Source organism: Mercurialis annua, linkage group LG1-X, assembly GCF_937616625.2.
Source record: "Mercurialis annua linkage group LG1-X, ddMerAnnu1.2, whole genome shotgun sequence".
Lineage (NCBI taxonomy): Eukaryota > Viridiplantae > Streptophyta > Magnoliopsida > Malpighiales > Euphorbiaceae > Mercurialis > Mercurialis annua.
In genome coordinates, this window is record NC_065570.1 from 55,577,552 (window position 1) to 55,603,648 (window position 26,097).

The 26,097-nt window shown below is 33.3% G+C and overlaps 3 protein-coding genes across 4 annotated transcripts; 2 read left to right on the top strand and 1 right to left on the bottom strand.

Annotated features, from left to right (window-relative positions):
• Positions 1–1,327: 1,327 nt before the first annotated feature.
• On the top strand, positions 1,328–6,484 carry LOC126657061 (aldehyde dehydrogenase family 3 member H1). The gene is made up of 10 exons (XM_050351688.2): positions 1,328–1,780; positions 3,275–3,343; positions 3,462–3,558; positions 3,663–3,869; positions 4,272–4,387; positions 4,513–4,617; positions 4,702–4,874; positions 4,970–5,060; positions 5,326–5,475; positions 6,124–6,484. The coding sequence occupies exons 1-10, from the start codon at positions 1,559–1,561 to the stop codon at positions 6,358–6,360; spliced, it is 1,467 nt and encodes a 488-aa protein (XP_050207645.1). The 5' UTR covers positions 1,328–1,558; the 3' UTR covers positions 6,361–6,484.
• On the bottom strand, positions 6,455–9,143 carry LOC126657068 (uncharacterized). Its single transcript, XM_050351693.2, has 3 exons — positions 8,823–9,143; positions 8,227–8,627; positions 6,455–7,335 (listed from the first exon to the last, which is right to left on the bottom strand). The coding sequence occupies exons 1-3, from the start codon at positions 9,063–9,065 to the stop codon at positions 6,891–6,893; spliced, it is 1,089 nt and encodes a 362-aa protein (XP_050207650.1). The 5' UTR covers positions 9,066–9,143; the 3' UTR covers positions 6,455–6,890.
• A 6,959-nt stretch (positions 9,144–16,102) lies between these two features.
• On the top strand, positions 16,103–26,069 carry LOC126682029 (ubiquitin carboxyl-terminal hydrolase 26). Of its 2 annotated transcripts, none has more exons than XM_050377587.2 (15): positions 16,103–16,402; positions 16,975–17,066; positions 17,156–17,755; positions 18,215–18,470; positions 18,623–19,353; positions 19,645–19,753; positions 20,169–20,347; positions 20,637–20,921; positions 21,015–21,222; positions 22,280–22,351; positions 22,656–22,886; positions 22,995–23,258; positions 23,939–24,080; positions 24,667–24,865; positions 25,756–26,069. In XM_050377587.2, exons 1-14 carry the CDS (start codon positions 16,268–16,270, stop codon positions 24,780–24,782), a joined length of 3,420 nt encoding a protein of 1,139 aa, XP_050233544.1. In that variant the 5' UTR covers positions 16,103–16,267; the 3' UTR covers positions 24,783–24,865; positions 25,756–26,069. The 2 variants fall into 2 exon arrangements, with proteins under 2 accessions (XP_050233544.1, XP_050233549.1); XM_050377592.2 differs by having other exon boundaries at positions 16,310–16,402; positions 16,970–17,066.
• Positions 26,070–26,097: the final 28 nt, after the last annotated feature.

Below are 26,097 nucleotides of genomic sequence, written 5' to 3' on the forward strand. Positions count from 1 at the left end.
TATATGGACGAACACCGTCAATCCTTTTCCTTTGATAGATGCTCCCTTCTTTTTTTCCTTAAACCTGATTGATTTTCCAATTTTCATGTAAGTATGCTGTTTTAATTGTATTTTTTAATTAGTTATAAACATTTTTTTACTATTATTCGCAATTCTCATAAGTGAGGTTATCGTTTCCATTTATTTTATTCTTGCTCTATACAGAAAAATAAAACAATAAAAATTGAACTTTATATTTTTTTAACTCCCATGTCATTCCCGGCTGAATTACAATCGAATTGTTGTTTTAGCTCAAATTTACATATTTGAATAACATAGCCTGGTTGACTAGCTCTTTATAATTTGAAATTGATCAAACAACCAATCAGAATTTTAAATGTAACTGTAATTGTAACAATCCAAATCTATATATCGCAATCGGCGATAAAAAAACGGAAGTACTTGCTCCGGAACCCATAACATATGTCTAAGTACTAATGGGCTCAATTTTTCAATTCGTGCAAATATCTTTTTTAAATTCACTTAGCACGTCCGGTTTACCAAATCATACTTTATTTATCATGGAAAGTAACCTGATGTAAGTACTAACATCATACCGATGTCAGAAAATGTGCCAAATGTACATATAAGTAAAATGATAAATATCATGCAAATTATACATAGCGGTTAAGACGAGAGACTGCTAAGACACAACTACTGCTATTGCGGATCTACTAGAAGTAAGAAGACAATACATAATTGAAGATCCTAAAAGTATTTTTTGTGAAAAACAAAGTCGGAAGTTAGCCTTAAAGACGTGAACCAACACTTGAAAATGGTTCAACTTTAAAACGTTAGTCAAAACCAGTGAATTTGTACATTTATCAATAAAATTAACAAAATAAATAATACGTATAACCATATATATTACCAGACAAAATCTTAATTTTTGATTCATAATTATCATCTCAAATCACATTTATTCATAATTTTTTTATTCATGGGACCGCTACAGTTATTTGTCTAGACCGAAGATACTCAAACGATTATCTATTCAACGTAAACAATCAGTGTCTTAAAAACTGAACCAGTGGCCGAACCGGTGATTAATAAATTCTGATTGATTTAATTCAATAATTTTGTAATAAAAATATGTTTAAATTATTTGATTTATCGTAAGAATAGCATATAGGCAGCAGGGTACCAAACCAATACGAAAATCATGACCCCGCCCCCACCCAAACCCAAAATACCAAACAATCCGAAAACACGCGCTTAACGAGCCGCGTGTTAAGTTGAACAATAAAACACTTGGGCTTCAAATGTAAGGAAATAAAACATAAATCAGTTCACACCATTCGCAGCTGACGATGTTATCGCACGGATGCGGCGCAAGTCACGACACCACGCTCACACGCATCCTCAGCTTTCCCTGCCTCTAAACAACACACTCCTATTTCTTAATTTTCATCCAAACACGCCCTTACATCCTTATCACATCACTACAAAAACCGGCCTCTGCTAATCTCAAATTATATTGTATCTATCGATTTGTTTTCTTTTTTTATTTGAACTTCCGATGGCGGGTGATGAGAACAAGGCGGTGTTTGATATGGAAGCAGCGAGTGGAATGGTGAATGAATTAAGAGGAAGTTTTGGGGCTGGTAAAACGAGAAGCTACGAGTGGAGAGTGAGTCAGATAAAAAGCCTTGTGAAGTTATGTGAGTTTCACGAGAAAGAGATCGTTGAAGCTCTCCGTCTCGATATTTCTAAACCTGAACTTGAATCCACTGTCTACGAGGTCCATCGTCTTACTTCTTCTTTTTTTTTTTAATGAATTTGATAATGAAATCCCACTTAGTCACCTGATTTTTTTCTGTTTATGATTTGAACGTTTTTATTTAATTTTATCGATTTAGATTTGGTTAAATTTATTTATTTAATTTTGGTCCCCTTCTGAAGCTGTGAATATTAATGATCTCTATGACTTTCACTGAATAATAATTCTGATCTAACTGGCCATCTTGTGGAATAATTTATATAGTTTGGGTAGAGGCTTTCCTCTGTTCAATGAAGGCCATGTTTGATTTTTCAATAGTTAGTTATTTATTGACAGTTGAACTGCATTAACCTTTTGCATTTATTGAACTCAACTTTGTATAGGAATTGACTTTTTCCCTTGTTTCTGTCTCGAAAAGATTCTAAGTCACACTCTTTTTATGTTTCTCCAAGTACACGTGCAGATTTCAAGGCATTTATTTAATTCTGTTGCCTTTGGCCAATTTGTGATTTACTTTACACACACTCTGATTAATTTCCCTTTGAAAGTTCATACTATTTATTTATTTATTTTTATCAACATTCCCATGAGTTTGTTTGAAACATGATAATTAATGTGATGTGACTTCACAATTTTTGTTTATCCATTTTGGATTTAATTTGTGATGGGTTCTTATATGTGTCTCTGTTATATTGATATCAATTTTCACTGTTGATTTTAAAATTAACTGTCAGATTTCTATCACTGTGTGTGGGTAAATAGCAAATAATTCATTCCCCTACTACTATGAAGATATTGAGACGGATTTGTGGATTATCAATCTATAATTTTTGACTTATTGAAAGGATGTCTTTTTAAACTAGACATCCAAATGACTTGATAAGATGTCTTATATTGAAGTGCTTTATGGACATTTATCTGAAAAGCAGAGGATAACAAGCGACAGGAGAATGTTGAAATTATTATTTCTTGGAGTCTGGAGCTGTAAAGATTTTGTTTTAGCAGCTGTTATGCTCATTATGAAGTATGAACATTGAGTCACTTGCTGCATGCCTGAAACTTGATCGAATACCTATGTGGATGTTTTTAGTTTAAAATTCTTAATTATGGAGACTGTTGTTCTTTTAAATTACATCCTCTTCGATTCTTTTACCTATTTATGCCTTGTGCATTTCGACTTACTTTGATAAGTTGCAATCGAATTCTATGTTGAATCAAGTTTCGAGCCTGGTTTCAAGTTCCACATTATCAATTTGAAACAAAAAAGTCGCCAAACATTCTCAACTGAATAATATGTTAATATGATATTTAGTACTTGTTATGGGTATTGCTAGTATATCCAGTTTTATCTTTTTTTATCTTGGGGTTTGTACAAGTACAAGGAAGATTTGGAAGCAGAAGTCATTTTATAAGCTATACCTATCTAGCCTATTTATATTCAACACATAGTTACCATGTCCATGTGAAGTACATATATCTTTACTTATATATGTAATGGAATGCTTTATTCTGCAGATAGGTATGCTTAAGAACTCATGCAAAGTGGCACTCAAGGAATTGAAACGTTGGATGAAGCCAGAAAAGGTCGGGAATATTTTAATTTATCTTTCCTACCCCCTTATAAGACTTCCCCCACTCTCTGTTATTCCGTTGATTCATGGTTACTGGGTGGAGTTTGATCAAGTATCTTGTTTTCTCGCAGGCAAAGACCTCATTGACATCTTTTCCTTCATCGGCTGAAATAGTGTCAGAACCATTGGGTGTTGTATTGATAATTTCCGCATGGAACTATCCTTTATGTACGTTGATATCTCGGTGGCATTGTGGATATGTTATTCTTTCCATACCTAGTCTACATGTGAAGATTTGTAATATTGATTTTCCGTTCTCGTCTCTTCTCTAGTGTTGTCTCTTGATCCAGTTGTTGGAGCTATTGCAGCTGGTAATGCCGTGGTCTTGAAACCTTCAGAAATTGCTCCAGCCACATCCTCATTGCTTGCAAAATTAGTAGCAGCATACTTGGATCCTTCTTGCATAAGGGTTATTGAGGGGGCTGTTGCTGAAACTACTGCCCTGCTGGAGCAAAAGTGGGATAAAATATTTTATACAGGTTCTTACCCGCTCTTCATTTATCAATCTTCCCTTTTATGTGATAATATGAATTTGAGGTATTAATTATAAGTTACCTTAATGACAAATTCTCAACTTAGTAGATTGTTATCAACAGAAATAATACTGCTTTTCCAAAATTCGATGGCTACCGATATGTTTAACCTCAAAACAATTTAATTTGAGATGTTACAGCTTGGCAATTAAATGAAGCTGTCTTGTTTAAAAACTGAAAACAAGAATCAAGTGTACCAATGGAAAATTGATGGTATCTTTATGACTGAGAGTACCTTGCAGGCTAATTTGAAAAATTACATTGATGCTTTAAATTGAATACTAGTATTTTTCTTACTTTAACCTTGGATTTAGTAAACTATTCAACAAGTCGTCCTTGCTTCTGCAGGCAATGGAAGAGTAGGACGTATAGTGATGGCAGCTGCTGCAAAGCACTTGACACCAGTTGTTCTGGAGCTTGGAGGAAAATCTCCAGTTGTCATTGGCCCAGGAATCAATTTACAAGTAAACAGCTCTTTTTTCTGCTTCCCGGATATGTGTTTGTCCATAACAAGCATGTTATTTATGCCACCACAAGGAGGTTATCATGTATGTCCTGTTGATGACACAAATTTCTCTTTATCTTGAAGGTTGCAACTAGGCGGATAATTGCAGGCAAGTGGGGTTGTAACAACGGGCAAGCTTGTATTTCTCCTGATTACATCATAACAACAAAAGATTATGCTCCAAAGCTGGTAATGTTGGGTGACGTTAGACCTCTGTCCTAAAGTATTTGTTTGAGTAATTTTTCCCTAGTTTAATTCTTTTTTATTATCCAGGTGGATACTTTAAAAGAAGAAATAGAGAGATTCTATGGAAAAAATCCATTAGCGTCAAAAGATTTGTCCCGAATTGTGAATTCAAACCATTTTGCTCGATTGAGTAAACTACTGGATGAGGATAAGGTTTCTGGTAAGATTGTATATGGAGGTGAACGAGATGAAGAAAATCTGTGAGTTTTACCGAGTAGTGACTCGTTATTTTTTTGGTTCATAGTTTAGCTGGTTTTTCTTGTCATCCATAACTATTTCTTTCTGTTATTGGCAGGAGAATTGCTCCCACCATCTTGATGGATGTTCCACAAGACTCTCTGATGATGAATGAAGAGATATTTGGTCCCTTGCTTCCCATTATCCTGGTAAACCAAGACAGCGACTGCAATATATTTCTTTCGTGGCTCTGTTACTTTTAAGTATTGTAGTTTTTTGGAATTTTAAAGAAAACTACTTACCATGGGAAAAATAAAAGTGCCATCACCTATATATGCACAATAAGAGTTCTTACGACCCAGTAGAAACATAATGCATTTGTGCAAATGCTAGTTTAGAAATCTCTCCCTGATTTTATGTCTAAATTTTGGTTGTCGTTTATGATATGCTTTTTTCCATGCTGTCTTGAAACAGGTCAATAAAATTGAAGAGTGTTTTGATCTGATAAACTCAGGAACAAAGCCACTTGCTGCCTATTTATTTACAAATAGTAAAAAACTAAAGGAACAGTTTGTGGCGTCTGTCTCTGCCGGCGGTGTAGTTGTCAATGACACTACCTTGCATGTAACTATTCTTTCTCAATCCTTTAGAAACTAGCTGCATAAAATGCATGCATAAGTTGCATAAATATGGATATTTAGTCGTCATTAGATGCTCATCAGTTATTACTTACATTCAGTGTAGACTTTGTATAGACACAAAAGAATTCAGTCAAATGAATTTAAGATCTTATCCTAAATTAGCTTTAAGATAGCCTAGCTGTCCCTTGCAAAAGTATCTATGGTAATTGGTTATCAATGCTTCCTTGTTCAAGTCTGAAAGGTTTTGGTACTAGAAATGTGTTATCCCTGCAAAGGAGAATGACTTGATTAAAATTCCTAAATATTGCCTGATGTATGTTGTTGCCTGATGATCAGAATGATTGGTGTGTGTGTCATACTATAGCTTCTTGATACTGAAGTTTGGAATGGTTAAAAATATTACAGCTGATGCAGGCATATTGACTTATATGGATTTAGTGAAAATTGGCTGTAGTTGCTTGTGTATTTCTGGTTGTTTCAAAGCATGCTTCTGTTACCGAACATTAGTATGAGAATCAACAACTGTCATTCATCCATTACATGCATGCTTCCATTTAATTTGTAGATTTAACATGTCAAACTTAATATAATCCGTGCGGTGTCTGAACATAACATGTACATAATCATGCAGCTTGCAGTTCATAGTTTACCATTTGGTGGTGTGGGGGAGAGTGGAATGGGCGCATACCACGGCAAATTCTCATTTGATGCTTTTAGCCATAAGAAGGCAGTCCTTTATCGAAGTTTTGCGGGTGATGCAGCAGTCAGGTATCCGCCATATACTAAAGGAAAGGTACGCTTGATGAAGGCTTTGATTAGCGGTGGCATTTGGAGCATAATCTGTGCTCTTTTTGGTTGGAGTAAATAGAAAATCCTTGATATAAGCTCCATGGCACTGGACTTGTGTAAATTGTTGAGTACTCTTGCATCATTTAATTTGGAACAGTGTTTATACATCACAATAATAAAAAATAAACGTTTCAACTTTATAATTTACATTTTTTGAAGTTTTTGCTCCAAAATATGAGATTGAACTGTGACTAAAAGTTACAATAAAAAGTTCTGGTGTTCTTTCTTTCACTTGTAGTGCAGGCGCAGCCTGATATAATTGAGCGAGTTTTCATTGACAGATATCTGACAAAAGTGTACATGTTTTCCGAATTCTTCGTGAAAAATGTATATACTTTCTGCTCTCCTCATAAACAGGAACGGCGACATGATTGGCTTATATAATTTTTCAGCCAAGCCTTAGTTTCAGATATTGCAGTATCAGAGATCTACCATTTGTCTGATAACCATGTTTTTTTAAGCATATTTTACAATTGATGCACCAGAGAAAATGAGGTGTTGTCAGCAAACAGAAAATTTAGTCTTTAGAACCTACACAAACCTGAAATCTCAACTAGAACCATCTAGAATATTAAGAACATTGGAACGTTGTTCTTCGGTTAGTTCTTTTGGAAACTCGACTAGAAAAACTACTTTCAAGTTTCCTCTTTTTCCTAGCTCTTTTGATTTCGGCATACCTTGTCCTTTGATAATCTTCTCAAATCCAGGGTAAATAATATCATCAATCATCAAAGTTGTGGTTTCGCCGCCCAGCAAAGGGATCGAAATGTCACAGCCTGTGAGTGCTTTTACTAATGGAATTTCTACAGCTATCTCCAAATCATCTCCTTCTCTCCGAAACAGAGGATGTCTTTTCTCAGCTATAACAAAAGTTATGTCTGCTGGAGATGTTCCAGGTCTCTCATTTCCCATTCCCTGAAATGTTATCTTTGTTCCTTTTTTCCATCCTGGCTTTATGTCTATTGTTAGTATTTCCTCTTCTTCAACTATTTGCCTGCCAAGAAACCAAAAATGACCATTAGAACTACATAAAGGTCATATTCTGCGTTAAGCTTTGTGTTTCGGAAACACTTATGAAATTCTGAAACTCTATATTTTTAACACATCCTTATAAAGAATGTAATTTCAGAGTTTTCTGAAGCCATATTTTACTGAAACATCCACTCTGTATGTAGAAACACTTATGGAACTCCGACTCTATATTAGGAAATGCTTATGAAACTCCGACTATTTTTATAGCATATTCTTATAAAGAATGTAATTTTGGAGTTTTCTGAAGCCACAATTTACGGAAATTTCTCGAATATTCTGTTTCAGGATTTCATTTTCAGAAATGCTTATGAAATTCCGAATATTTTTATGACATATTCTTTTGAGATATATCATTTTTGCATTTGTTTTATGTCATGTTGCACAAAAACTTCTTGAATCATATGTTTCAGAGTTTTATTTTTAGAAAAGCTTCTTAAACTCCAAAACTCTATATTTATAATATATTCTTGTGAAAAATATGATTTCGGCATTTTCTAAGACCACGTTGGATGAGAACTTCTTGAATCTTATGTTACAGTGTTTCATTTTTGAAATGCTTCTGAAATTCTATATTGATAACACTATCCTCATAAGAAATATCATTTCGATGATTCTGTTTTCGTACTCTTAGCATAAATTTTTGCAATTCATTTTCAGAAATGCTTGTGGAATCCTGAAATCTATATTTATAACATATTAATGTCATTTTGGTGTTTTCTATAATGGTGTTTTTTATTTCAGCATTTCTCGTTTTGGCCATTTAATTTTCGTGCTGCATAGCATATAAGTTCCAGATTCTTCATCTATGATTGAATGACTAAATCAAGAAAAGCTTAGGGGCATGGAAACAAACCCTGTATTAGTAACGACGTCTCTTGTAACCTTAATTTTCTTCTTGCATCCACGTGACAAGTCGTCGAGGCTGCACTCGAGATATTTTTGAACCGGGGGAGGTTTCATCAACCCTGTCGAATTTGAAAACATGATAGGAGTTGTGCTTCTCTTGCTTGCATTTCTCGAAAGAGATGAAGAGAAGCCGTAACTCGAGTCAATGCTTCCACGGCTCATGCTTCTATACATAAAGGACGGTGATGGTGATGTGCTTCTTCTACTCCCGGTTCTTGATAAAGGCGCTGATACGTTCGGAAAACAATTATCGACCTTTTTATGCTTGTATAATCCTCCAGATCTAGCATGACTTTGCACTCTACAGCTATTCATTGTCCCCTCCTTTTCTATTTCTTCTCCCACCTCCTGCACATATCAATATATGAATCTACGTATATTTATAAATTCGAAAACATTTTCTAAATTACGTAATTATAAATATATAACATGTTCTTGTAAAATATATGGCGTTTAGTGGTTTTCTATTTCGACATTTTCCATTTCAACGTTTTTATTTCTACGATGCATATATATAAGAGAAAAGTATGGTCAATAAATTACCTGGCTTGATTCGCGGGTGGCTCGGGATTCTCTTTTGCCGGAAGAAGAACGCGACTTTTTTGAAGATGAAGAAGACGGAGGGGGCGGCGGTGCTAATGATGATGATTTCTTAAGCCTACACCATCTTAGAATTGATGTGTAAACTTTACAAAAAGTTTTAAAGTTGAGATTATTTTTCTTTCTGTGCTGATCCGAAATGGAGGCACCTGTTGGTAGGGTGAGGTTATGAGGATGATGTACCATGGGAAAAGAGATACAAAGAAAACAGGAAGAGATTTACAAGACTTACTATAACCACAAGAATTATGCATGGTAAGCCAAATATGAAGCGTTTGTTTTTGCCTATTTAATTAGCTTTAATCCGTTACTCAATTGCAAGATTAATTTATCAATATAGTTGTTAATTTCTTTAATTTGAAGACCAATGACATTTATAAATACCCTATTTACAATTCTCTTTTTCTATCAAGAAATAAGTGTAAATTGGTAAGTTGTTAGTTAAAGAACTTTCTATCCCATATTTCTAGTAACTAATTTCTCTGAATTAGCAAACTAATTAATGTTTATTGAATTTGTTTTTTGGATAGCTGTTCCTATATACTTCGAAGAAATTTTGTTGACTATTTTTTTTTCATTTTGTTTCTAGGCATGACCCTTTCAAACTATGGTTTTTGGATAGCTGTTCTTTTAATTCGCTTTTATTTTTTTTATGTTCTTTTGGATTGCTATGTACAGATAATATGCCTTGACCAGGCAGGAGAAACAATTTTTGCTAATTCGGATTGTTTTTTTTTAAATCCATTTAGTCATTAAATGAGTATGTATAGGATATTTTATTATCAAATTAAATTCTAACATATTATATAATCATAATTTCACCTTTATTAATCAGAGGTTTCGAGTTCGAATTATGCATACGGCACTGTATTAAAAATGTTATTGCCTATATAGTTCTATCTGATTCGGGTTTAGATTAAGCAATGTCTCACTTAAAAGAACTCCAAATGCCTTTATATATACTAGTGTCGCTTTATGTGTTTCACACGTGGCTCGTACTGTGACTTGTCAAATTATCAAATAAAATTTAAAATAATAGTTAATTTGAAATAATTTATCTTATTAAGAACTTTAGATGACTATTTTAATTGTTTAAAATATAATGAATTGGCACTCAAATTTTATAATTATATATAATTTTAATAGAAAATATAAAATAAAAATTAAAATAATAGTTTATTGAAATAGTTTACCTTATTTAGAATTCTATATAATTAAAAAATATTAAAATAATAATCATTAAGTAGTCAAAGTAGTCTATTTTAATTAGTACTCTATACAATTATCTCAACATAGTAGTTTATTTTGTTTAGTACTTTAACTTATCTTAACATATTAGTTTATTTTAGTTAGTACTCTAATTGTAATGATTATCTTAATAGTTTTTAATTAATAATTAAAATTTTATAAGTGAAAAGGACATTAACGTAAATGTGCATGTCCCCCCATCCGTGCTTTTATATAATTTATTTTAATATTTTAATTATAACGGATCATATAAATGCCGTTCACGTGCGTAGCACGTGGCGAAACGCTAGTTTTATATATATATATATATATATATATATATATATATATATATATATATATATACACTATATATAAAAGCACGGATGGGGGGGGGGACAGGAAAATTTACTGAATAATCCTTTTCAGTTTACTACTAAATAAATGTTTTATGGTCATTAATTAATTAGTTATTTAATTAATCACTGTTGTAATTAAAGTCCTAATTAGAATAGGTAGCTAAATTATCTCCAATTTAGTTTTTAGTATGTAAAAAATAACTAAATTGTCTACAAATTAGTAGGAATACCTATCTTTTAATTTGATTGAATTACAAAATTAAAATACTGTATTTGGTCAATATATTATTATTTAAATTTCTATCTTATTATTTTTAAAGATATTATTAATAAAATTAAGTTAATTATTTAATTATGGTTATTATAAAATCAAAACAAGAATAAATTCAGTATGGAAAAAAATTTAATAACCGAGTATATATATTTATTTTTACAAAAATTCTTAACTAATTTACTATTAATTATAAATAATAAATTGATATAATTATAATAAATTTACTAATGTATGTTCATTGACGAGTTACGTTACGAGCCACGTGCATAGCACGTAATGCGAAACTAGTATATATAAAAAAACAAATGCATATTTGTACTCTTATCCTAAATTGTAGGCCTTTAGTCATTTGAACACTCAAATTTAAGTGATAAATATTTTAGCACCTAAAACTAATAATTTTCCTATTTCATTCAAAAAAAGCATGTGGTCCCCTTCATCTCTCAACCATAAAAGTGCCCAGTTGGACCCTTAGATTTTTATGATGTGACAATTGCGTCTTGCTAATTAAAGTTAAAAAGGTATTCTAAAAATTATTTTTTATTTAAATTTTTTTAATAATAAAACTATAAATTATTTTATCAAATTTAATAAATTTTATTTCTTATATACTTTAGTAAATATTCTGCACTTTATAATAATTATCGATAATGAATTTATTTTCTACTTTTATATTGTTAAATAGCTTTAAATATTTTTTATATTTTCAAATGTAATATAAAAATAATTAATTTATAAATACAACACAAAAAATAGTGAAATCATTATAGAAATTAAAATTGAAATATAATGAATTTCTTATATTAAATATAAAATAATGATATTAAACTGTCGACAGAAGGTATAAAAAAACCCTCGACTTTTTTTTCATAAGTACAGAATCCTTTTACTTTATTTGGGTACAATTAAGCTCCCGTGTTTTTAAAATTGAACAATTAAATCCTTATTATTTTAAAATCGAACAAATAAATCCTTTTAGTTTACTTTTGGGACACTTACCCCCTTAAATTTTTGGTAAATATTTTAAATATTAAAATTATTTTTGAACTTTTTTCCTATATGATTATGAGAGACATGTCAGTCATTAACGAGTGTTTCTAATGATGTTGGATGAAAGGGGTTATTTGTTTCATTTGAAAACAAAGAGGGCTTAATTATATCCCAAAAAAGTAAAAGGGCTGATTTGTATTTTTGTGAAAACTACGAGGATTTTTTGTACCTTTTGCCTAAACTGTCAAGAACATAATTTTGTTATCAATTTTATTCTTTTTGAAAAAATTATGGGGTTAATCGACCTTTTGTTCAAGCAAATGAGTGTAACACATGATGGGGATGCCTGAACGTTAAAAGTTAAACTAATGTTAAAATAATGATTAATGGAAGTTTTAGCATTTCAAAAAAAAAAAAGGGAATACTATTTGGTATATACAAATAAAAAACAAATAAGAAAGTCAAGTTGTATATATTTTAGTTTATTATAATAACAATACGAGGAGTAAGTTTTTTGCCTATATGATTTGGTCGGCCTGTTGCATGTAGTTTTTAATAATAATTTAAAGTGTTCAAAATTCTTAATGTACTGGCTAGAACATAGTTGATATTTTAATCACCTTTTGATGTTAGGCAGGGGTGTGCATCGGTAGGTTTGGTTCAGTTCGGTTTAAGATTTGCAGAAACTGTCGGTTTTGAACTGTCTATAATTACAAACCAAATTGCTCAATATTTTTAATTTAAATGAATAAAATTAATATCAAAAAATTTCGATCAGTTCGGTTTGGGTTTTGTCATTCGGTTTGGGCCTTCAAATTGACTACAGTCAGGACCTTTAAATTCAAGATACATGAATTCAATTTTATAACTTCATACTACATAAAAATTAAACAGATTTATTGCTATTCGTATACATATCCCTTTCCAATGCCATAAAGATGTATAAAATTATAATTCAACATTATGCAGATTACATATTGTAAATTTACAATAGTTCATATATGAAAAAAGAGAGCTTCAGATCCAATTAAATCCCACCAAATACAATTCATAAACTGATTGTAAATCATTAAGCATCTGTGCAAGAGAAGAAGGTAAACAAACAGTCTATGAAACAAAAACATAAATATAAACCTACTAAATAGTTTATATTTTATAAAAAAATTAACTATAAATTAATAAAAAGTTAATGGTTAAAAGATTTATAAAAAACAAGAATTCATAATTTACTTATTGTTTTATTTGTAATGCGAACTACGACATTGTAGCCCAAAAATGTGTCATTTCATCACATCAATGAAGAGGGCGTTACAATATTTGAAATTGGTGGTAGTTTTGTCATATAACTCAAAATTAAAAATTTCAAAATAGTTTAACAAATAAAAATCACTTAAATAATTTGAAAATAGAACTTGAAACCATAAATTTCAAAACAGGCCAATAACTATGAAACAAGATATTCCAAATCAGGTTTGAGATCATGAATCAGGAAGCATTTCACTTCAATTGACAACAGAGTTATAACTTATAAGTTATAAGTAATAATTTGTAAGAAAAGTTAAACTATTAATTTGTAGATATTTTAAAACATATCAAACTCAACACAAAACATGAAAGTTTAATCAATGTCAATTGTTAATAAACATTATATAAAGTATATAATGAATTATTTTGAAAGAGTTAAAGAGTTAAAATATCATACTTTTAGTTTTACTTCCCACCACCGGTTTAGTAAAGTTTAAATTCAGAAGGGACATGATAACGTCAGATCTTTTCAGAAGGGTGAAAGGGACATGATCCATCAAAAGGGCATAAGCTTTATAGTTTTTTAGAGTTTTATATAATCACAGCTTCTGATTTCAAAAGGGATTAGGGACACTGGAACAAATTAGTTCCACAATTTGCTTCCACCACCAGAAAACTCCAAACTACACATGATTTAACATGTGTTCCAAAAGCAAACAATTGCATCATTGATCTTACTATGTTTTAGAAAACAGGAGAGCCAACATTTGGCAACTTTAGATAGCCAAATAAAAAAAAAGTTCAGAATAAAACAGATAAGGTAGTAATGCTAAGGGAAATAAACATGAAATAATGAAATGGATAGAAGCGCATAACTTTGCTTGAATATTTCAAACTCGTCAATTGATTCTTCTTTAACCAGAGGGTTATTTGCTTGTCAAAGCCAATCCTAAGTAGATATTAGTGCCTCCGCCAATTAAGGAATCAGGGAACTCCTTAAGCAATAAAGTACTCTCCCACCAGATTGAGTGCAAACTCAGATGCCACAGTGAAAATGAGAACAACAAGTTTATCTCAAGCAAGTCGAGAGAGAGCTGAAAAGCGCAATGAATTTTGCTTCACCAACTTAAAACCTCAAGATCATCGTCATCTTTAATCAAGTCCTCACTTAGATAAACATCCAACTCACTCATTCGAGCACTTAAAGGTCCCATTTTCCTCTTGTGCTGTTTGAATCGTGCTTTCATTACTGGGAGATGTTTTTTATTTCTAGCTGCAACATGGACATTAACAACTTCCATTTTTCTTTGAGCAACCAAGATAAACGCTATATTTATCATGATTGATTAAAACAAGAACAGATTGATGCATAACAAACACAATAAGCTTGGTAGAAATGCTTTATCAACTGCACAAACATCATAGCTTTTGGAAGATTGGATATGCTGAATACAAAATCTATTGAATATAAAAAATGTGTTGCATTCTACAAATCAAGCGGACATATTTAATGCAGTTAAATTTTGTTTTCGATTGTGCCATTACTCATTTCGTCTCTTTTTATCTCAACACGCACATATTGGTTTGCAAGAATCAAATAACAAAGGTGAAATCGAGCAAAGATAATATTCCACAAAAATATAAAGAAACTCAAAATAAGGACACATTTTTTTAATTTTTTTTTATTGTTTTTGAGTTTATATTTTGTTTTTTTTATTCACTTTCTTTTAATTTCATATTTTTTGCTGTTAGGTTTGAAGAATTGAAGAATTATTTTACGGGTGTTGGTTGTTTTATGGTTATGTGTCAAGGGAAGATAAATAATTATGGACTGCAAGTTTTTTAAGATAGCATGGAAGGACTAGAATATTTAATTAACCAGAACTAAATAGGTCAACTGATCAAGGACTAAAGTGTTTAATTTGTCTATTCACAATAAATAAGAGCTGTTTGGGGGCAGCCTTTGAGAGTGCCATACACACAGTTGCAAGAATTCTCGATGCCTTAGACAATAGGGAAATTTTAATAAATAAAGAGTCAATGCGTCCCTTAAACTTATGATACGGGGTCATCTAATTCAATTTATACATTTTTGAGCAACTAACCCCAAAACTCTTCATTTTTAGGTCAAATAACCCCATAATTGTTTTCTTAAAATACGTAAAATACAAATCGAAAGTGAGGGATGCAAAAAAGTAATTAAATACTTCCCTAATTGTCGAGATATAATTATCCTAAATCCATTCTGTAAAATAAAAATATAAATTATGAGGTTATTTGATCTTAAAATGAAGAGTTTTGGGGTTAGTTGCTCAAAAAGTATAAATTGGGTTAGATGACCCCGTGTCACAAGTTCAGGGAGCGCGTTGACCTTTTATTCAAATTTTATTCATATACTCCCTCCGTCCCGTTTAAGAAGTCCCATTTAAAAAGTTCCATTACTATTTTTAGAATATTTTTCCATTGAATACCCCATTTTACCCTTATTTTAGTTATCTTAAAAGAGTTTTATGGAAAATTCCACTATTATTAATAGGGGCAAAACATGAAAAAACATGAAAAGACAAGAATAATTAATGTTTTCTTAATCTGTGTGTAAAGTCAAATGGGACTTCTAAAGTGGGACGGAGGGAGTATTAAATACATTAAAGCATTCTTTATGAATTTCACAACTTATGTAAAAAAAATTCTTCCTCACTTGAAGTGACCACTAGGATGAGCAAATGTTGACTAAACAAATGTAATCATATATTTGAATTAATTTTAGTTATTTCATTCGGTTAATAAATATTGTAATTACAATTATTATTTTTAAAACCAAGATTAATTGAATTAACATAATAATTTTCATAAATAATTAAATTAATTTAAGCAAATTGACTAGTTTAGATTGCTGATTATATTTAAAATTTTAATTAATTTGAATAAATTTTATTTGAAATCACTAATTTAATCGCTTCGATTATAAAATAAAATAATTAATTTAATTTGATTGTGGATTCAATCAATAACTTTTAACCGAATCGGAAGGTTGGTCACGCCTAAACCGCACAGCCTGACCCCAATTTTCAATTTGTCTCTGTCAATTCTATACAATCACTTTTACTGTCTCGTGAAAAGATGAAAAGTACAGAAACATCAAAAGTCTCTCTCTCTGTGTTGCCTTGCGAATTGCGATCCTTATTTTATTTTCCCTCCCTCTCCTTTGCGCGCGATTATTTTCTCTTTCTCATAATAAATTATCAGTAATGCCCCTCAATTTTCACTTCAAAATCAGCTAAACCCTTCAATTTATGCCTAAAACACACCATCTTTTAACACTTAATTTGAGTGTTCATCTCGTATTATATTATCCCTTCATAATTAAAATAACTCGCTGCTCATCACCGCTCTCTTTCCCCCCCTCCAATTATTATCTGCCGGTTGAGGTAATTTTACATTTCAACTCTCGATGTACTTTCTACTCTAATCTTCTCACAATCTATTGAAATTTTGTAATTTCCACATTTCTTGAATTTTGCTTGTTACAGCTAGGGTTTTCTTGTTGTCTTGTTCGGTGAATCAATTTATTTCACGTATTTTATTCGAGTACACATTGATTCACAGTATGTTTTTGGTTGATGAAACAATCCATCTGTAATTTTTTTGTTTTAATGTATTATACTGGATGATTTTGGTGTTTTTTTTAGCTAGTAGAGGAAACTAGAACCAAAGTTAATTTCTTTATTGTTTGGGAAGTGAAGCTCGAGAACAGATTGTCATTGTTTTGCATTGTCTGAAAAAATTCAAAAGTTTCTGTTTGAGTTTATCGAATTAAATTGCTAAGAACTACTTCTTTCAACTCAATAAAGAGCAACGTAAGCAACCCCATTTTTCACCTTGAATTGGTCAAAATATTCGGAATTTCTTACTTTTCGGGGAGGATTTTTTAATAAATTATATTCAATTTTGATCTAAAAAATAATGTTTTCGTTTCTTGTTGGTGTTTATTACAGAATAGGTCGGTGATAAAATGAGCCGGCCGACCACTCGTAGCAAAAATAAAAGAAATAAACAAGGAGATAATGTTAATATAACTTCTGAAATATTAAGGTATATATTTTTTTCTTTTGTATTGTACATTTTCTTGTTCATCTGCATTCTGTGTGTTTTTGTGATTTTTTTTTTGGTTCTTTATGAAGGAAAATACATGTAACGGGTGGTGAAGTAACAAATGACGATATAAATCAGTTGTACATGATATGGAAGCCAGTTTGTCAAGGCTGTCGTGTAAATACTAAAGATAATCCCAACTGTTTTTGCGGGCTGATTCCACCGCCCAACGGGAGTCGTAAATCTGGTTTATGGCAGAAATTATCGGAGATAGAGCAAGCTATGGGTGAAGATCCATGCAATAATCTTCGTGCATCTTCTGATTCACCGGCTGGTCTCACGAATCTCGGAGCAACATGCTATGCCAACAGCATACTTCAGTATCTATATATGAATACTTCTTTCCGAGAAGGCCTTTTCAGTGTTGAACCAGAACTACTGAAACAACAACCTGTCCTGGATGAGCTTGCCCGGCTTTTTGCAAAGTTGCATGCTGGGAAAATGGCTTTTATTGATTCAGCTCCATTTATAAAGACACTGGAGTTAGACAATGGAGTTCAACAGGATAGCCATGAGTTCTTGACCCTACTTCTTTCTTTGCTTGAGCGTTGTCTAAGCTATTCAGAGGTTTCCAAGGTCAGAACAATTGTTCAAGATCTATTCCGCGGAAGTGTGTCACATGTAACAACGTAAGAAAAACTAGATTTGGTCATGCATTTCATCTTTCTTTGTATTGGATTTTGTGCTTTCAGCATTACAATGACAACCAAGCATTTTTTCTCTGCACGCCTCTGTTAATGTCTGGACGGTGTCTCCCTTGGTGTTGGAAAAACAGTAACATCACATGTCATGAAATGAAAGACAGAATGTAATTGAAGAACAAGGAAGAATAATGATGGCAATATACAACAATAGAAAAAAAGAACAGAAAAAGAAAGAGGCATAATGCCTTATTATTGAGACGTAATGCCTTCTTATAACAAGGAGGAAAGATGATGAATATAGGCAGCAAAAGAAAATAGAGGCGTAATGCCTTCTTATTGAGCTTGAGAGTTATCGATTTTCTGTACTTATATTGCCAAAAACATTTGTTTGTTTTCTGTAGCTAATTTTACAAGCTGACCTTTCTATGTTTGTTCTGCCTGAAGATGCTCAAAATGTGGAAGAGATTCTGAAGCATCGTATAAGATGGAAGATTTTTATGAGCTGGAATTGAATGTAAAAGGGTTGAAAAACTTGGATGAAAGTTTGGACGATTACCTTAGTGTGGAAGAGCTTCATGGCGAGAATCAGTATTTCTGTGAGATATGTAAAACGCGAGTTGATGCCAATCGCAGTATTAAACTACAAACTCTGCCCGATGTCCTTAATTTTCAGCTTAAACGTTGTGTTTTCCTTCCAAAGGTACTTGTGATGTGTTTTTGAATTTCAATTTGATGCATTTTGCACTTCTTTGTCGTATGAGGACTTCATGTGCTTCTATAATGCTGGTTTAGCTTCTTGGCAATTGGCAAGACATTTTAGCATTTTCTTTATGTATTGATTTTTGTCAGTAGACCACAACAAAGAAGAAAATCACTTCTGCATTTGGGTTCCCGGGAGTACTGGATATGCGGCAGAGACTGTCTGAACCTTCTCAGCTTGATTGGGTATATGACTTGACCGCAGTGTTGATTCACAAGGGAACTGCTGTTAACAGCGGCCATTACACTGCTCATATTAGGGATGAGCGTACTGGGCAATGGTGGGAATTTGATGATGAGCATGTCTCAAACTTAGGTTGCCACCCTTTTGGAGAAGTCTCTTCAAGTTCTTCATCTAAAGTTGTTCATAGCGAGCCACCAGCTTCCAAAGAAGAAGTGCATACCGTTTCCAATGGAAATCATATCGATGGTGCTCAGCCAAAGTCTTTGAAATCCAGCACTGACAGCCATGAGATGTTTTCATCAAATGATGCGTACATGTTGATGTATACTCTTAGGCGAACTAAGAAGGTAGCTGATAAATATGGTTCCAACAAAATGTTATCAGAAGATTGGGAGACTTCTTTACACAACAGTTCTCTTCCATCTCACCTCTTAGAAGATGTAAAGGCTTTGAATGCCTCTTACCTTGATGCTTGCCAACAGTACAAGATAAAGAAGGAGAATGAGGTGAATCTTATTACTGAACGAAGACAAGAAGTGCGAACAATTCTTTCTGAAGCTCCTGTCCAGTCACTTGAAATATCATTTTGTTGGGTTTCCACAGACTGGCTTCGCCAGTGGGCCGACAACATTACATCACCGTAAGTTCAAGTTTCTAATGATGTAGCTGTTATGTCTTATGAAGTTGCTTTTCTTTTATTTGCTTCATAATCTGTTATTTCCAGAATAATATACATACTAGGCTTCAGTGAAGCTTCTTATAATTAATATACAACAACTTTCTCATGGAAACCTTAGCTCAATACAACTGCGGTGATGATGAGTTTTTTTGTGTTTTTATTTGCTTTTGCATGGCTGATTCTGATAGTGATTTGCTACAACTAATCTATGATGGCTGAATCTGATGATGAGTTGTTTGTAAACATTTGCAGTATGTTGGATAACACTCCTATCCAATGCTCACATGGAAAAGTCCCCGTATCAAAAGTAAGTTCCTTGAAGCGGTTGTCTGCTGAATCTTGGGCCAAATTGCTCTCTAAGGTATCCACATGTCTGCTTTTTCCCAGTTTTGACTAGAGAACTGTATTTTATTTATCTACTTTCTTTACCTAATTGTGCATTTGTATATTTGGATGGTGAAAGATGCCTCAAATATGCTAGGTATTTTATTGAAACAGAGGTGATATGCACCAAAAAAGGCACTTTGCTTGAGTAAAGTAAGCTGCTCTTATTAATTAAAATTTAAGCTTCCATAACACAAATGAGGCAATATAATGTGAAACGGGAATACTGAAGCTTCCATTTCATAATCAGTGGGCAAAAGTATTCTATTTCATCTTAACTATTATTGATTAAGAAGCATTTTTCTACTGCTTCATCTCCAATTTGTTTCACTGCTTCCAGCTCCTTCTTCTTTACATCTTATTTCTGTCTCGTTCAATGCTTGTAAACTCAGTATGGTGGAGGGCCGATGCTGACTAACAACGACTGCTGCATGGCCTGCCTTCAAGATGGTGCACAATCAGTGGTCTGTGCTGATAGCTATAGGGATCGAAGGACATTAATGAGAGATCTTGTGAATGATGTATTGATAGGGAAGGACCTAGATGGAAAATACTATGTATCTAAAACATGGTACGATTAAAAATCTTATCCTTCTTTCTCCCCTTTTCCAATTGATATCCTGTTGCTTATGTCATCAAGTAGTTGTAAGTTATTTGAGGGCATTTCCTGCATTAGGAATGGACTGATTGTAAAAATACTATAATGCTTTTTATGATCCATCTTATGATCTCTTTTGAGAATTTTTTAATACACCCCCAAGAAGTTCAAAAGCATTTTCTGGTATCTGAACCTTCATATTATTTTTGGTATTGGTTTTGGCAGCAGGATTAGTGAAAACATACCATTTCAATTTTTGTAGGTTGCAGCAGTGGGTGCGAAGAAAAAATCTTGATGCTCCAAATGAAGCTGATGCAGGACCCACAGTTTCAATCAGGTGTCCTCATGGGAAACTGATGCCTGAGCAAGCACCTGGTGCCAAGCGAGTGCTTGTTCCTGAGAAGCTATGGCTTTTCTTCTACGAGGATGCCATTGCAGTGAAACCTGATGATTCCTCGGGTTGCATAACTTTTCCTTCAGATTCTCAGCAGTGCTCCCAGTGTTGTGATGAAATTTCTGAAGAAGCATGCTTGGAGGACTCCCTAAGGTACATGTAAATTACAGCCGCGAGCTGTTAACCTTATGTATGTGCATGGATGCATGGGTGCCTGTGTTTATATTTTTCGAGTCTTTTCTGCAGAGTGGTGAAGATAAAACAGCGCCAGAATCATGAGAAATTGTCAATGGGCAAAAGTATTCCTTTATCTTTGCATTGCAAGTATTACTTGGTGTCCTCGTCATGGCTCACAAGATGGAGAAACTATGTAACTGCAGTGAGCAAGAATACTTCTTCATCAGTGGAACCTGAGACTCTTGATATAGTCATGAATTCACTGAAATGTGAAAAGGTAAGTTGCTATATTTTTCTGCAATATTTGGTATATTTAGGGGTGTAAATGAACCGAGCCGAGCCGAACTTTGAGGTATTCATGTTCGGCTCATTACATGAACGGGGTGTTTATGTTCGGTTCATGTTCATTCGAGGTTTGAATAAAGTATTCATGTTCGGTTCATTTAAAATTTATAGTGTTCAAGCTTGTTCCTTTTGCAGATAAATGAACAAACACGAACTGAAACAATGTAATTCTCCCCTTTTTTAATCATTTGTTCAAAATAATATAGTTTTAATATATTAAAAGAACAAAGTATATTTAATTTAATTAGTACTAGCTAGTTAACGATTTTTTTCGAGTTCCTATACAAACCAGTTTGTGAACTCTTTACCAAACTCTTAATCGAGCTCGTTCACGAACAATTAAACGAGTTTGTGAACGTAAACGAGCCAAACACCACTGTGTTCATATTCTGTTCGTTTAAATAAATGAACAAAAAATTAAGCTTGAGGTCGGTTGGTTTATAATGCGAACAAACACGAACTTATCTCTTATCGAGGCGAACGCTGAGCAGCTCGGTTCGTTTAGGGCCCTAGGTATATTTTCAATCGTTACTTTTTCAAGAGTCTTTTCCCATGTAGATAATATGTTTTTGTACCTGTGATTGATGTTAATGGTGCTTCTTTCTTTGTATCTTTTATTTTCTGGTCTGCGGTGGCCTCCCTGGCGCCTCTGAATCTGAGCAACTTCATTTGCAACAGATCACTCATGCCCTCCTTTTGAGCTGCATTATTTGCTTTGCCTTCTCTGACCTCTATAATAATTCTGTTTTTTGTGTTTTATCTTTCGATGGAATAAGGTGTTGCAGACATTTGAGGTAATGAAACCTGTAGCATAAATGAGCTTTTAAATTGAAATTGGATTTCAAGGAACTTGGACAAGGCAATCTGTTGCATAAATGAGCGTGCACTTTGTCTGTTATTGATATTTTATGTTTGCTATAGAAGAACGTGCCGTAGTCTTCTTGTTTGCTCTCCCTCGTATATACTCTCTCCTCTCCCTTTTGTTTCAGCATTTGCGACTCCTAGAAAGGGCTCCTGATCTGATCTCCAAACGTGGCATGCTTTTCCAGAAGGGTTCTACTGTAAGTATGATTAAATCCTCATGAACTTGAATATGAATACTCTATGATATTGATTGGTGTTCTTAGAAAGAAAAGATGACATTATCAGCTTTAACTTAGAATTTAGTTTGTTGCATTTTAAAGCTTTCACTTCATAGATTAAAACTGTGAGTTCCTTAGCATATTTAATTTACTTTATGAAGAAATTTTACCAGTGCCCTAGGCCATTTCCTTTTCAAGATAATTCTTTGACGAGTGTTCCATGATCCATCCAATCAATATTTATGTGATGCTCTAATTTCTCTCCGCCTTCTACATATTCTAGACTGATGGGTTAACAATCATTACGGACGATGACTGGAACAACTTCTGTGAAGAGTGGGGTGGTAATAAGGAGGAGGGCATATCTGCAGTAATTGAACCAAGTAATGTGGTGGAAAATAGAATGTCTCTCTCCTCCGAAGTGACAGCAGCGACTGAGGGGCAGTTGAATAGTCCAGATGATGTAAATGACAAGACTGACAGCAGACTGCCTGTTATTAGGACATGTCCGGAGGTATTGAAATTTTACCTAGTTTAGTCTACTTTTTATCAGCTATAAATATCCACCTCGAGTTACTATTTCATTTATCCATCTGATTGTGGTATCTTTAAATATTGTTAGATTTGTGAGGACTGCATAGGTGAAAAAGAAAGTTGTAAGTTGATGCAGAAACTTAACTACTCCAATGAGGATATACATGTAACACTTATACGTGGTAAGGAAGCTCCAAGGTCAATTCTAGAAGCTTCTAAGATCACTTCAGAGCCTGATCGACGGGCTTCCAAGCGTTCTCGAAAGACTAGCTATGGGAATTCCGTACATTTAAAAGTTTCTGGCTTTACATCAATATACCAATTGAAAATGATGATATGGGAATCATTTGGGGTAAGCAGATTGGTCAAATGTCAATGTTAACATATGAATTTTGACATATAATGCATGGTCATGATAAATCTGGGATAAAATTGCATGGATCTTCATAGATAGGAAAAATAGTTACGGTGGCTGAGGAAACAATAAAGAAGTCCCAGAAATTTAACCCATGGTTGCAGGAGGCTGGCTGGCTTCTAAAGGTGTACACCTGGTTTAGCTAATATATATCTTATACAGTTTTACATTAACCATGTAAAAATGTTGCCACATAAAAGTGAAATAAAGGCATCAGTGCTGCAGTATGATTCATTATGTTCATTGTTGTGGACATAATTCTCAAGTTGCGAAATAAATTAAGCCTGTTTCTGTCTTGGCCATCTACAGAACTTGATTCAGGCTCTCTCAAAATGTCCATATATGAGGCCTTTGTGCATGGAAGGTGTGATCACCTTTTGTATGTGCCCCTTGTATCTGCAATAAAACTATTTTGATGTTTGAATTGATTACTCTACACTGTCAAATCATAGCCATATGGTCCATCCACTGGTGTAATTTTAGATTTGAATGTGACCTACGGGCGCAATGGATCTTACACCTAAGACACATTCCTGCTGTTAAACTTTGTTCATTTTGTCACATGTAGCTAAAACATCTAATGCAAACAAGCATTTGGGGGTTGATGTGTTGTGCAGGTGGTTAAAGAGAACCAGATACTTCACAAAGGAGAAATGATACTTGACAAGGATGATGCTACTCTTGCAGACTTCAATGTATTCCCTGGTGATAAGTTGTGGGTTCAAGATTCTGAAATTCATGAGCATAGAGATATTGCTGGTAAATAGTCATCCTAATGCTTTAAGTATATGAAACTAGTTTGTCATGTTTGCTCTGTCTTCATGTTTAAGAGGTAGGGCTGTATGCATGAGTCTGCGAACGAGACATGCATTAGCATTCCGCGTGAGCTGCATGATAAATTGTCAGAAAATTAAAATGCTGCTGCTGTTGTGTGTTTAATGATAACTAGTAGGTTCTGATTATAGGGGAGATAGAGGCCTCCCTGGATAGTAACATGATATGGTATAGAGGATAAAGTTCCACAATTTATGCCATAAATAATGGGAATGTAGCTGAAGGCTTCTGAGTAATAAGTCAAAGATAATAATTTACTTCTCTGTTTTACAATTTTGATCTAAATCCCACTCATGGGGGGAATAATAATATGTCGAGGTTTCACTCTCTCATTGATTTATAAATTCTCTATTGTAAATGATTTTGTACTTCCTTTACATGGGTTGCACCTGCATCGGTATCTTTGACTATTAAATTTATTTCTCATCCAGAGATAAAATTCTTTCAAAGGTTTTACACTCTGAAATGTTTCTTACTCTTTTGATGTCCGTCGAATCTTATTGTTTGACAGATGAGCTTGCTGGTGAGAAAATGAATGCTCAGCATGCTGAGGAAGGATTTCGGGGGACACTGTTAACTGCAAGTATTTCGTCCCAACCTGTTCAAGATGTATGCTCTAAAATGTGATCATATTGCATATCCACAGTTTTGTACATGTTAATTTTGGGAGAGAACAGTCCAAACACTAGACCTGCTTATAGTTATCAGAGGTAACAGTCATTTCACATTCAAGACTCTGTTTCTTCTTTTCAATTAATGGATGCGTAGTGGTTTTGTTTGATAATTTTGTCTTTTCAATTAATATAATGACCCAATAGAAGTGCTGAATTTTAGTTGGGATTTTCTTCTGGCAAGAGACATACTATTGATTAACAAAACATTGGCTCTGCCTTCTTTTTTATATAAAAAAATAGATAAACTGAACAAAATCATTTGACGATGACTGACCTGCTGTGTTATGTGTCCACTACATTCTTACTGCATTTATACTGTTGCTTAGCCTTGTAGATGGTCTCACACCTGTTTCTCTATCCGGCTTGGCTGTGAGCCAGAAATGTGCATACCCTTATCTTGCTACATTGGACTATAATATGTTCTCTAAATGCTCCTCTTGTTTTGGAGAAAGTTTGTGTTGATCTCTTAGGCTATGTTTGGTTTATGGAATACGGAATAGAATAGTTATTGCATATAGAATAACTATTTCTTACTTTGGTTTATGGAATAGTAACTACATGGAATTATTATTCTATGATTTTGTGAAATAAGTATTTCTCCCAAAAAATAAAGAATAGCTGTTACATTCCATATATCAAACATAGCTATAGTATTGTTCCGGCTTTGTAACAAGAAGAGTAAGAATTTTCAATTTGTTGATCTTTTGTTAAGTTAAAAGTTAAAAGTGCTGCTCTTTTATGTTATTTAATGACTGAAATGATGTTATTTTTATGTTAAATCGAGATTTAAAATGCATGGAGGTTTCTGCAGAATGATTGTATCCTTGATAATCAGTAATCTTGTTTGAGATTTCTAGCTTCTGTTTCTTCCCATGAAAACTCATATTGTGGTTTAAATTGATGGCCATTTTATAATCCTCTTGCAGAACCGACGGTTGGGTGTTGGTGATTTTGGCTTCTGCATTTTGGAAGGCTGGTCTGTTACTAAATGTATAGCTCGAAATATTTTGTAATGTTTGTACATACAAGATATAATACGTAATCTTGTACTAGTCTCCCAACATTTGGGGAATGTGATGAATGTGTTGTAGTAGCAGAAAGGTCCCAGGATGCTGTATTTTAGGCGGTTTATCATTTTAGTGGTGTTGCGGGGTCCGTATGATAATCTGTTTGGGTAGTGTTTTGAAAACCAGATTGGACTGGCTGGTTTGGACCAGGAAGAGAGAATAACTTGATATTCCTTTGGGCCCTTTCAGATTAAATTTCAT

Bases quoted from the DNA above. Each gene is read 5' to 3' on its own strand.
- LOC126657061 (XM_050351688.2), top strand. From the start codon at position 1,559: ATGGCGGGTGATGAGAACAAGGCGGTGTTTGATATGGAAGCAGCGAGT. The intron at 3,344-3,461 runs GTCGGGAATATT...GTTTTCTCGCAG, and splicing joins GTTGGATGAAGCCAGAAAAG to GCAAAGACCTCATTGACATC. The intron at 3,559-3,662 runs GTACGTTGATAT...TCTCTTCTCTAG, and splicing joins CGCATGGAACTATCCTTTAT to TGTTGTCTCTTGATCCAGTT.
- LOC126657068 (XM_050351693.2), bottom strand. From the start codon at position 9,065: ATGGTACATCATCCTCATAACCTCACCCTACCAACAGGTGCCTCCATT. The intron at 8,628-8,822 runs GTAATTTATTGA...TGATATGTGCAG, and splicing joins CCACCCGCGAATCAAGCCAG to GAGGTGGGAGAAGAAATAGA. The intron at 7,336-8,226 runs GTTTGTTTCCAT...GTTTCTTGGCAG, and splicing joins GACGTCGTTACTAATACAGG to GCAAATAGTTGAAGAAGAGG.
- LOC126682029 (XM_050377587.2), top strand. From the start codon at position 16,268: ATGCCTAAAACACACCATCTTTTAACACTTAATTTGAGTGTTCATCTC. The intron at 17,756-18,214 runs GTAAGAAAAACT...TTCTGCCTGAAG, and splicing joins AGTGTGTCACATGTAACAAC to ATGCTCAAAATGTGGAAGAG. The intron at 22,352-22,655 runs GTAAGTATGATT...TACATATTCTAG, and splicing joins TTTTCCAGAAGGGTTCTACT to ACTGATGGGTTAACAATCAT.